The sequence below is a fragment of the Elaeis guineensis genome, chromosome 12 (assembly GCF_000442705.2).
Source record: "Elaeis guineensis isolate ETL-2024a chromosome 12, EG11, whole genome shotgun sequence".
NCBI lineage: Eukaryota > Viridiplantae > Streptophyta > Magnoliopsida > Arecales > Arecaceae > Elaeis > Elaeis guineensis.
The window spans coordinates 7,181,159-7,193,005 of record NC_026004.2 but is presented as its reverse complement, the minus strand read 5'-3'; the positions used below and the strand labels follow the sequence as shown (position 1 = coordinate 7,193,005).

The 11,847-nt window shown below is 35.9% G+C and overlaps 1 protein-coding gene across 3 annotated transcripts; it reads right to left on the bottom strand.

The window, feature by feature from the left end:
* Positions 1-165: 165 nt before the first annotated feature.
* LOC105055504 (plant intracellular Ras-group-related LRR protein 6) lies at positions 166-11,750 on the bottom strand. 3 transcript variants are annotated; one of them, XR_833716.4, is made up of 21 exons: positions 11,467-11,749; positions 10,594-10,657; positions 10,366-10,502; positions 10,161-10,247; positions 9,590-9,665; positions 9,258-9,332; positions 9,104-9,173; positions 8,877-8,954; positions 8,682-8,742; positions 8,496-8,574; positions 7,704-7,794; positions 6,412-6,472; positions 6,252-6,322; positions 5,981-6,048; positions 5,517-5,654; positions 4,147-4,251; positions 2,325-2,449; positions 2,153-2,249; positions 1,733-1,807; positions 1,086-1,184; positions 166-492 (listed from the first exon to the last, which is right to left on the bottom strand). XR_833716.4 is itself a non-coding variant. In XM_010937349.4 (21 exons), exons 1-21 carry the CDS (start codon positions 11,529-11,531, stop codon positions 417-419), a joined length of 1,755 nt encoding a protein of 584 aa, XP_010935651.1. In that variant the 5' UTR covers positions 11,532-11,748; the 3' UTR covers positions 166-416. The 3 variants fall into 3 exon arrangements, 2 of the variants coding, with proteins under 2 accessions (XP_010935651.1, XP_073102645.1); XM_010937349.4 differs by having other exon boundaries at positions 1,086-1,141; positions 11,467-11,748; XM_073246544.1 differs by lacking the exon at positions 166-492 and adding an exon at positions 544-994 and having other exon boundaries at positions 1,086-1,141; positions 11,467-11,750.
* Positions 11,751-11,847: the final 97 nt, after the last annotated feature.

The following is an 11,847-nucleotide window of genomic DNA, read 5'->3' as shown; positions in this document are numbered from 1 at the left end:
GCATCTAAAGTTTACCTTGTGCTATGCTTTCAATGGTTGTATCCACCAAATCTATGAGGGTATAGTTTTATCTCAGTAACACCAACTGTTTTGATGAATAACCATCCTCACATCACTGTGCAGGGATGGATGAAGATTTCTTAAACCACATTCAACAACACAAAATGTCAAATCTAATGACGTACAAACTTTAGCATTTCAAAGTTGACAAATCTTACAGTCACCGCTTCAGAACTTCGTAAGGTCCAGTACTACAAACCAAAAACAGACATTTGTTGTTGATGAAAAAAATCATTTGAAACAATTACAAGCTTTTGTTCACTCAGATTTACCAAGGGAAACTCAGGTCATTCGAATTTAAAATAAGAAGCATGCTAACATTAAGGTTCAATTGATTGAAACACATGTCTACAGAATTATTGGTCTGGAAGCTTGTCTTTCAGATACTTTAGAATAGCTTTTGTTCCTCGATCCAAAATAGTGCGCCTTATGCTGCAAAAGCAGTGAAACTTTTAGAAAGGGAAATGTTGATTCAAGTACTCATGCTTTGACATTTCTAATGGTTTGTCCAGAGTTTTCTAGATGAAAACCTGCAGAACATAAGCAGCAACTCTGAAAAACAAATACTAGTGTTCATAAAACCAGGTTGAATTTTCAGCACATTGAGGGCCTGTTTGGGAACTCCATGCCGGTTCTGGCAGGATCGGCATGAGAGATGCCACCTGGGGGAAGGAAGAGAATGAATGGGAGAATGGGGGAGAGGGAGAGGTCTTTTTTTCCCCCTTCCTGCAGGGATCAGGCCTTCAACCTCAGTGTTCGCTGTCTCCTGCTCTCCAGCTCCCTCCCTTTCCCAACGTGGGCATCTCTCCAGCCAATCCTACCAGACCTGGCAGTTACTTCCCAATGATGCCTTTAGTATCACAAGGCCAGGCTCTTATTCACCTTCAGAACCCCTTTTTCTTTCTAAATGGAGCAATTCTTTTCATCCATGCAACTGAGTTGAGAGCCAAAAATGGAATTCAGATGCTTGGGCGCTATCTATCAGAATAAACAGCAAAACAGAAAAGGAGCATTTGCAGTAATACCTCCTCAAGGGGTTCCCATCCAGCTTCAAGACTTGGAGGCTGGGTTCAAGCAAACCCTGTTCAATAAATTTCCACCTAAGAACTTCACCAATGTGACTTCTGAAACATAATCATCTATTAAATAACAATTTTGCAAAAAATTCTTAAAAGCAGAGAGGATATAACATCTTCTGCTGATTACAATTATCTAATTTTTGTTGATTCAGCAGGAAAGGCCCCAACAAGAGGGCAATAAAGAAGGGTCAAGAAGTGCCTTAGGGCTTAAAGACAATGCCATTAGCCATAAGTTGACAATGTTAATGTTTCCGTGTTGTATTTTTTTGATACCAATATCATAACCATTTTCTTTTTGGTAGAGAGAAGCATTATATACATTGCCAAGGCAATGCAGTGTTGCTGATGGATGTGTCACTAGAGCAACATGCACATTATAATGGACTGATGCTACTACATAATCATGAAATGAACTATAAACATGGGGAATCAGGCTATCCTCTGTTTGGGTTACTTTAGTATTTACAAAATTTGTTCAGGCTGAAAGACATGGCTTTCTATTTTGAGGTAATTAAAGCCAGTGATAGACACCACAACAATGATACAAGTTTGACTACAAGTAAAGGTAAGAGATATAAGCCAAGCAATCAGACCAGCTCTGAAGGAAGTGCAGCAATGTTGTTGTCAGACAGATCAAGCTCTGTAAGATAAGTCAACTCCTTGATTTCCTGTTTCCATCATCACAAGCATATCAGCCTTTAAACAGAAATGGATGCTGACATGTACTTAAAAGAAGAAGGTAAAACAAGACAAACTAGCATTAGCAGACATGATTTTACATTAGCACAGTCTTTAATTTAAAATTAAAGCTTAAATGAAACTCAAAACTTCAAAATTAAGGAAAAGGTCAAAGCACTAAGACACTGATTTCTTAAAGATTCACCTAGTTCATCATCAGAAGATCCTGCGATTACCAAAAAAAATGATTTTTAAGTGAAATATCTGGATTTGCTACTTAACAGAGTTTAGACCATGAGTTTTTGCATACTGCTAGGAGTCAAACAGATGCTTGCCTGAGGAATTGATACAATAGAGTTCTGGCTTAAGTTGAGAATCCTTAGTTGCCTCAAGCACAATAAGCCCAAAGGGAATTGGGCCAACTGCATTCGTCTGTGAAATAGAAATCAGTATAACAATCTTAAATATGAAAGGAGTTATTTCAAATATTCACTGGTCGTTTCTAACCTTAGGTACAGTTCCTGCAACTGTGACAAGCTTGAAAGAATAGAAGGTTCTGGCAATGAGGATGTATTGCAACTTAGATCAAGTATCGCAAGCTTGGTGATGGCTTCAAGGCCAGTAGATGGAATCTGCAAGCATATACAGATAATGAATGCTTTACCATGAAAAAATTCAGGAGCACAGCATGTAAGCCAGTTTTGCCCAGTGCATCAAAGCCAGCAATGACCATCGCTTATGTAGATCATGGCTCAAGTGACAAATAAGTAGCTAGTCCATAATTTTTTATGTTTATTCCATCTTTCCAAGAAGTTTTATGTAATTCTTTCAAAGATTAAAGATTTTTTCATGCAGCATTGATTCAAAAACCAGGTAAAAATTATGCTCCAGGATAACCTGAAGCCAGACCAAGGCTTAAATTGGGCATCAATATGACTCATAAATAAAGGGTGAGACAACCATGAGAGGAATGCCATGGGAGAATCTGACTTTTCCTTGATAATTGGCTTAATCTGATATCATAGTCATATTAATACAATAATTTGAAATCAATTTAATGATTATCGCATGACATTTGTTTCTATCTTTTTCAAGACATGTCTTTTTAAATATCCTCTCACCGAAAACTCAATGATGCACACCTTTCTCCCAGTATTTTACCTCTGCCATATTTCAAGTACATAGGTCCAATCATCCATACAGATAAATATGTTATGAGGGTCATAATTAGTTCCATTGGCTGAGTACATTTGTAAATTAAATAATTAAACCATGCACATATTGTCTCCATTATATTTTGAGAGAAGTAATACCATAAAAGATTTTGGTAATTAAAGCTGATGACTACAAGCCAGGCCTTTAAAGTTAAGTAGTTTAGGACACTGTTTGAGCCCCTCTGTACATTTGTAAATTAAATAATTAAACCATGCACATATTGTCTCCATTATATTTTGACACAAATAATACTATAAAAGATTTTGGTAATTATAGCTGATGACTACAAGCCACTGCCAGGCCTTTATAGTTGAGTAGTTTAGGACACTGTTTGAGCCCCTCTGTACATTTGTAAATTAAATAATTAAACCATGCACATATTGTCTCCATTATATTTTGAGAGAAATAATACTATAAAAGGTTTTGGCAATTATAGCTGATGACTACAAGCCAGGCTTTTAAAGTTGAGTAGTTTAGGACACTGTTTGAGCCCCTCTCTTGTTCGCTCTACTAGTAAAGCCATGAGCATTCAGCAGCATCTCTATGAAGACAGAAGTTCATGAAAATAAGCAATGGCTTAACCATTTTGCTCATATAGTACAATGACAGAAAAAATGGGACATTTCTGATTAAGAAAAGATTGTAGAAATCCATCTCAAACGGGACCAGCATACATCACTTTCAATGCTTGCATCCTTATGTGCAGCAACCAGCAGAGATCTTACATTTGAACTAGTCCTGGTGCTTGGGCTGCAGGGATTGTCACAGATCTACTGTGTCAGATATGAACCAGTCTCAACAGCCAACATGCAACATATGCGGTGTGTCACATTTAAACTGAGATGTTCGGTGGCCTGGGAACTGGAAGTCATAGGAGGCATTGGTATAAAAGGGGCATATTTATGTCCAAATGATACAACCAGGAGACATGAAAAAACTGCAAGAAACTTGTGAGGAAGAATTTGCAGAAGTTTATGCTGACCAACGATATAATCCTTAATAGAATCAAATGAAACAGATAAATCTGAAGCCATATCCTATTAGATGATACAAGGCTCACTGGTTATGGTTATATAAAAGGCCAGTCAAAAATCAAAATTCATAATCAACTTACCGGTGCCAAGGGATTATTGTCCAGCTTCAAACAGGAAAGATTGGGAAGAGAAAACAGAACTGCCCCCGGCCATTCTTTTATCTTGTTCCTGGACAAAACCAAAACCTGCATATGTTGGTTTGCAATTAATCAGAGTATGAATCTTTATAAGACAAGGTAATATGATGATATGGCAATTAGACATCTGAGCTAATGTGGTTATATAGAGGAAGAACCTTGACAAGAGGACATAGTTTTAAACCTTATTGCTAGTGATGTACCAGCATTCTGGATCATCATGACTTCAGAAGTAAGCAAACAAAGGCTATCAACATTTTATAGATGAAAAAACTTATCATAAAATTATCTTTGTTCAAGATTCAAGATAAATTAGTAAATCTATAAAATAGAACTCTTAGAAGAAGTTATTTCAAAACATCCAGGATTCAAGCAGGATTTGCAATAATAAACATACTCCAATTCAAGGGGAGAATGCAAGAACATATGTTGGCTTGCTTCAATAGGAAGTAAGTGAATTGGTAATCCAGCAGTAGTCCTTAGATGAATGCATTAAAACAAGACTGTGGCCCATCATGATTCAAGTCATGTAGTCCTTGACTGCATGGTTCACTCTAACAAGGAGACATCAAAGTCACAGTTATGGAGACATAGCAGGGCATGGTTCTTGATAACGATTCAAAACAATCTTAAATAGGCAATGAAAATTAAGAAAGATCCACCAAGGAATATTCATGAGTAAATTCTTGCTACAATGTGTTACATGAGGAAATTCCCACAATGGAAAGCCATCTCTTGTTGGTTATATTCCATTATGCCCATCTAAAAGCTAAAGAAATCAAAAACCCTACTCTAAGAGCATTAGGACTCCTCAAAACTTTTGCAAACATAACCAAGATGTAATTTACTTGTTCCTGTTCAGTAGAATAACTGCCATTCCCAAGTACCACATAAAGCTAAATCCAGTCACACCATGACCGATAAAAAGCTGTCAAGACAAATATTTTAAGGATTGACTGAACCTAATGGCATACCCTGTAGGCTCTCAATTGTAGGACCTATTAGCCAGGAATACTCTAATTGTAGGACCAAAAAAGTGTAATGAGCTATCATACCCAAGAAAAGAAGTGTAACATGTTAAAAAAATCCATGTTGTCTGGTGAAGATAATGCAAATTTCTGCCTGATCATTAGTTTGATAAACAAAATAGAAAGAAAAGTACCAAAAAGGTGTATGCAAAAATAAAAGTCCACTACAATGATTCAGATATATTAAGTCAAGAATGTCAACTGGTAGAATGATATTATGTTCACAGGGTCCCAAGCATCCATGAATGATCCGCCCAAAGGAGTATTAGACTGATTTTACATTACCTGAATTGAGGAACAGGTTGATAGTTCATTTGGTAGCTCTTCAATTGAATTTCTAGAAAGATCAACTTTCACCACCTCATCTGTCTCCCACACTGCAGGTGGTACACAGGTCAATCCTAGACCATTTAAATTTAACTCCTGAGAAAATAATAAACAAAATATAAGAGTCCAGAGAAGGTGTCAATTAAATAATCATTAATCTTTTCCTCATTGACCAATAAATCTTGAATTCAACTCAAAAAAAAATTCATTTCCCTGACTGGATAGATTATCAAAAACTCCAAATATTTTTCAATAATGGCTACCCTTTCTTTAATTTAACTGAATGGAAGCAGTGGAGTTCCTCAAGTTAGACAGCTTATACATTGACAAATCAAATATCACGACTTAACTGATCCGCAAGTTTGAATTGAAATAATCTAAGCAGAAATAACAACAAAAATGAACACATTTAGAAGATCTACCTTCGAAGACAAAGAAAGCCGGGTTGCCATACCAATTTCATCATCTTTTGTGGGAGTGGTGGTAGATTCTGACAATGCATAAGAGATATTATGTTTACCATAAAAGATTCGTTTATTGGTAAAATTAGGAAAAAAAAACATTTAGAACAATAGACTGGAACGAATGCTTACATATACATTGAAGGAATCTGTGACTCCAACTATTAGAAAATAATAGTACAAGGTGCTGAAAGTGCAAGTTTATAACAGTATATATGAAAATCAATATTACCTTCTTCATTGGAAGAGAGACGACTTCTCAGATACTTTAATAATGCTGGTGTAGGTCCAGATACTAATGAGCTGGCAGAAAAATGACTTCAAATATGAAACACTGAAACTTCAATTACAATAACTTGATCAGGTCATAGAAGGAAAATTAAGTTTCGCACCTTCGAAGGCTTCTTAGGGGATTGCCAGTCAGCAAAAGCTTTCTTAGGGTTGTCATAGTACCTAAGACATAATGTATAAGTAAATTTAGAAAAGTTTCACTTAACAAAATATGTTTGATCAATTTTAAGCAATCGACCAACTGGTAATGAAGTGAAACATAATTGAGAAGGTTTCACCAATTTATTCATCAGGCAAAAAGTGCACACACAAACACACTATTATTTTAAACATGTAACAAAAATTTTCCCTCTTTACATAATAAAAGTAAATGAATGTGTGATGGTAATAGCATGAGAAAAACCCAGGAAAGTATCAGGCTATCAGCAAAAGCACAAAACTAATCCAGCTAACGATCTTTTAAATGTTCCACAATTTAGTATATGACAAACTGTGGATTCCTGTGAAGAGATGGAAATAAACAGGTGGCAATGGAGTAGAAATGAATTGTCATATTCTGGAGGCGATGTGAAAGTGGCAGACCAATTCTACTAACAGCATATAGTAAATCCCAAAATGATTGCAATTGGCTATTCAAATATGTAGATCTTAAGAAGTTCATGCATTTCATCAGATTCCAGAATTAATATATACATTTCTAATTGAAAGGAATAACTGTTGGTCAGCTATTTAGTTTCTCTTGCTTCTACCAGCCAGGGCATAAATAATCTCCATATATCCAGGAAGCCATATATTTTTCACTAGATTAAGATATAAATATATTGATATTTCATGTTCTTTCGAGTCATATCAAACTTTCACTAGCAATAAATCTGAAGAGTGGAAAACTATATTATCTGATTCTTGTAGTGCTTGCAGACATGATACTGCTAATTACATATGACCTGCACAGCTTCATATATTGCTATTACATTATATAATCTCAATTCTCTCAATCAGATTCCGGGTCAAATGCCGAAAATTCCAGGATCCTGACAGTTATGGATGACAATCATTGTTCTCCCTTTCAAAAAAAAGGACAATCATCATTTTGGAGAACACGGATGACAGTCACCTCGAACACCCAACTCAGGCATGTAAGCTTGACAAGTAATAACTATTTCAGAAGGTGGATGAGAAACCAGCATATGTTCTAGGTTACACATTTAAGACATAATAAATTCCGATCATATATTCAGAAAAACCAATGTCGTGCTAGAAAATGCTCTGAACACACAACATTTATTTTTAAATTGTTCAACCAAAAGTCCTCTGCCTTGAGCAATTATAGAAGAGATTGCATTTAGTAATGAAGATGTGAAGACCAATTGCAGCTAGCATCTGCTAACTTTACCAATCTCAGGAGGCAAGCCAGACAATGAGTTATTTGACAAATCCAAGACAGAGAGTTGCAGCTTGCAGGCCTCCACAGGATACTCCTTCAGCTATAAACAACATTTATAGATCAGCATTCAAATAGAAAGAGTACTTACAAAGAAAATTTGTGACGCTGTGTCCTATAGAAGGGAAGAAGATGAATACATAGAACTGTCCTAACATATTATACTCTCCTGCAAAATTCCAAGCAAGTTAAATAAAATTGACGAGAAACTTGGTGCATCTTTTTGAACGATCAATACCAAGAGTTACCTGTTATGAGACATTTATAATAATCAATAAAAATCTGAGCTCATATTAGCTGCTTAGCACTTTTGTTCTCAAAAGCTGAGATTTAAAAGAAAATGTTATCTAAGACTTTAAGCTAAACTAGGATGGGTAAGATAATGGCTGGTGATTGTGGTTTTATGGGATTCATTATACCTAATAATTGAAGCACTCTTGAAACATTTGTTTGTTTGGCAATTGTAAAGAAATTCGGTTATTTGAGGGGGAAATCAAGAACCAACAATAAAAGTTATCTATCAAAATAGACCATTTTTATGAGACTGAACAATCAAAAGAGTTTCATTAAAAAAAAAAGTTTTCTGAAAAAATTGAGACACAATAGATTTGATCGATAATTATTTTATCGTTTTGTTTATTTATTGCTACATCAATGTAGCAGAAAATTAATCACAGGTTAATCAGTACAAATGAGCATATAGAAGAATTAGAAAAAAAGAAGAAAACCAATTACTGTGCATACCTGATTTGAATGAAGATCTAATGTCCCTAAACGAGAAAGTGAACCTATCTCTGCTGGTAGTGATGATAGTAGATTGGTCCTGAAATGTAAAACAATGAATAAGAATGAAATCAGAGCAGCCAGAAGTAAACTCTTGCAGTAAACAAGAATACACTGCATGATATAATCTTGAATTATTGAACCTACCCCATATAAAACTCAGCAAGTGAAGAGCAACCCATGATTGAAGGTGGAATGGATGAAATTTCTGGACTCAGAAAAAAATTGAGACAGGCCACCAAGAAGTCCAGACGGGACAAGTCATAACATGAGATATGATGACTTTGTACATCTAATAGCATGGGTAATAAAGATGATAACAAATTGACTGATTTCACTCACTATTTTGATGGAAGTCCAGGCGGATCAGTTGTGAAAGAGCTCCTATGCTATCTGGAATGCTAGTGAGCAGGTTTCTTGCTGTAAGAAGACCAAAACAATATATCTTTATTGTATCAAATAGGACAAGGTATGACAAGGAAAGGATTGGCAAATTGGATGACAATATTAAAATAAACTGAAACTATCAAGAATATAAAAATTATGCATCGTATACACATTTTCTATACCAGCATTGAGTTCTGTAAGCATGGTCCATGACACGAGCATATTCTCGGAGAGCATTATAAGCTTGTTTCCCTGAGATCATAAAACATTGGATTGTTTAAATAGTAGGAGTTGATTAACATTCTGACATACAGATACCAAAGAATTTGGCACTACCTCAACATCGAACTTAATCAACTTGGTACAACTGACAAGTTCATCCGGAAGTTTACTTATGCAGTTGTTTGATGCCTAAGGAGCAAGGATCAATTGTCATCAGATAACAGATAACAGATAGAGTCCGAAAGATCCCTGGTAACTATCTAAAGCTACAAGTGTGACCAGGCAATAAAACTATAAAGGTTCAACTAGTGAATGAGAAGCTAAATTTATTTAGTACTTTGACAACCATAAGCTAGTAAAATTTCTATTGAATGCTGTCCCAATAAACTTAAAATGGGAGAAGAAAAGGAACATAGAAGCATATAATCTGTCCACTGGGATGTTACCTTTAGTTCTGACAAATTTAAGCACTTTCCAAGGCTGCATGGCAGTTCTTTAAGTAGGTTTTTTGAACAGTCAAGCCTGCAATTATTTTGATAAATCTGAATTAATTTCGTCCCAGCAGCAATGCCAACATGCTCACACTTAAATAACTTAATGATCTATTGGATGTTGAATAGATCAGCTGTGCTAGCATATATCTGATTTATTAATAAAAGAAGTCATTGAGAAAAAGCGAGGACATCACAACGTTCATAAGCCCAGCAGCTAAGCAATAACATGATAAGACTTGGTTATACGAATGAGTTCTAGATAGAAAATTGAAAGGCCACTAAGTCCATATAATTTAGGCTCTTTTAAGTCACTAGTTGCCTTGCCATTTTAAGTGAATCACTTGTTTCCTCTTTTAATTTTTGTTTCATTAAAATTCAATGATCATTGGTTAAGGAATGATGCAATATTTTATTTTAATGCCAGAATATGCATTATAATGTATTGAAAAAATTCTTCAAAATCCAAATGCACAATGATTCTAGTGTCTAGTGATATAAACAAGGAAAGAAATAAAAGACCTACTTAACCAATGAAGTTGCTGCACCAATCTCTTCAGGGATGCTTGTTATTGAGTTAAATGAAACATCCAGTGATTTTAACAAAGCAAGCCTGATGAACAAGGAACAGAAGTGTTAGAAATTTGAAAATATAACCACTGAAAGGTACGAATTTTTTCCAAATGACAGCTGCTACATGAAGCATTTGTCAAGTATGCAGAAATACTTACTCTCCAATAGCTGCTGGAAGGCAAGATAATTTATTGTGACTGACATTTAGGACGGTCAACATAGATAAATTTCTGATGTCTTCTTTCAGTACTTTAAGATTGTTGTGAGCCAAAATAAGCTTTTGTAACTCCACAGCCTGCAAAAGATTTATGTATTTAAGACATTATACATGTTTCTAAGATCCAAATGCCACATCATAACTGCAAGGAGGTAAAAAAGAATAGTACCTCCCACCATTTTTCGTCCTCACCAACACCATCCAAGTTTTGGTAAACTTCATTTGGCAACTCCCTAATGAAGGTCAGAATCATAAAGAACGATGATGAGATGCTATCAGAATACACAGCAATGCCACTCATGGTCCATCATGATATGAAGTTTATGCCTAGCATCTTATATCACAAGTTTGTACATAGGACAATTTGGCTATGATACAAAGGGATTTAACGTGAAATCGGGAAAAAAAAAAACATGAACATAAATCTGAGTCGTCAAAAATATAGCAACTATCTACTAAAACATTGTCATCGCTGTTTTCTCTATCCGTCCTCTGCACCTATGGCCTTGTTCTCACCACAATCAACAATACTAGCGTTGCCATCACCATGCTTTGCCACCTCCAATAAAGCAGAAGCGAAAACTTCGGAAGTTTTCTTTGAATTTATTTCTCCGATGTAAGCGAATTTACCTCATATAAGCAACTAGATGTATTATCAGTGAAACGATCTGAAACTTCTACTTACTTTATCTTGTTTTATTTCACGCCTCCCACAACAATCTTTTGCTCGACATGTTAAATCTATAAGAGCGAACCCTCCATATTCCCTAACGCATGTATCCATAAAAATCCAAACTTTACAACAAAATTATGTATCTCTTATTCTAATTCTTCCTGATCGCATTAGATATCAACCACAACCCTCTGAGAAGAATATATATATATCTTTATTATTCATGATCAAACTACCATTTATTTCAAAATAATGACCATTGATCCATCACTAACAACAGACAAGATTTCACACAAGAAAACGAAAAGATTTCCACTAAACCGGACCATAATCCACAGAACAACAAGAACTTAGCTAGAAGGCGCGGACCTGAGAGAGCGGTTGGAGAGGTTGAGTGATCCCGACGATCTAGCCGATTTCAGTACCCGATCCATCACTCTCCCTCCTCTCCTTAATTCACTTCCTCAACCTTCCCTCAGATCTTGGGCATTTATTGATCCACGATACTTTCCTTTGAACAGCCCATGAGTCTTAGGGGAGACTCCGAACCTCCCGGCGATCACGCCACCTGACCATTCTCCGTTCGGTTTCCGACAATTTTAACCGTGGCCGAGTTCGGATCCCGACACCCCCTTTGAAGAATAGCCTTACAGCTGAGGTTACCTATCCCAGATAACTCCCCGGTCGAATAGCCAATTATCAGGTTATCCTAGATAAGTCATTGGCCGAATGCCAACGGTGAACCCACCG

What these genes read in the sequence shown, in the direction of transcription:
- LOC105055504 (XM_010937349.4), bottom strand. Translation starts at nt 11,531, where the DNA reads ATGGATCGGGTACTGAAATCGGCTAGATCGTCGGGATCACTCAACCTC. An exon ending in TAGATCTTCATTCAAATCAG is followed by an intron (nt 7,795 to 8,495) that starts GTATGCACAGTA and finishes TGTTGTTTATAG; the next exon opens with CTGAAGGAGTATCCTGTGGA. An exon ending in TGGCTTGCCTCCTGAGATTG is followed by an intron (nt 6,473 to 7,703) that starts GTAAAGTTAGCA and finishes ATTATGTCTTAG; the next exon opens with GTACTATGACAACCCTAAGA.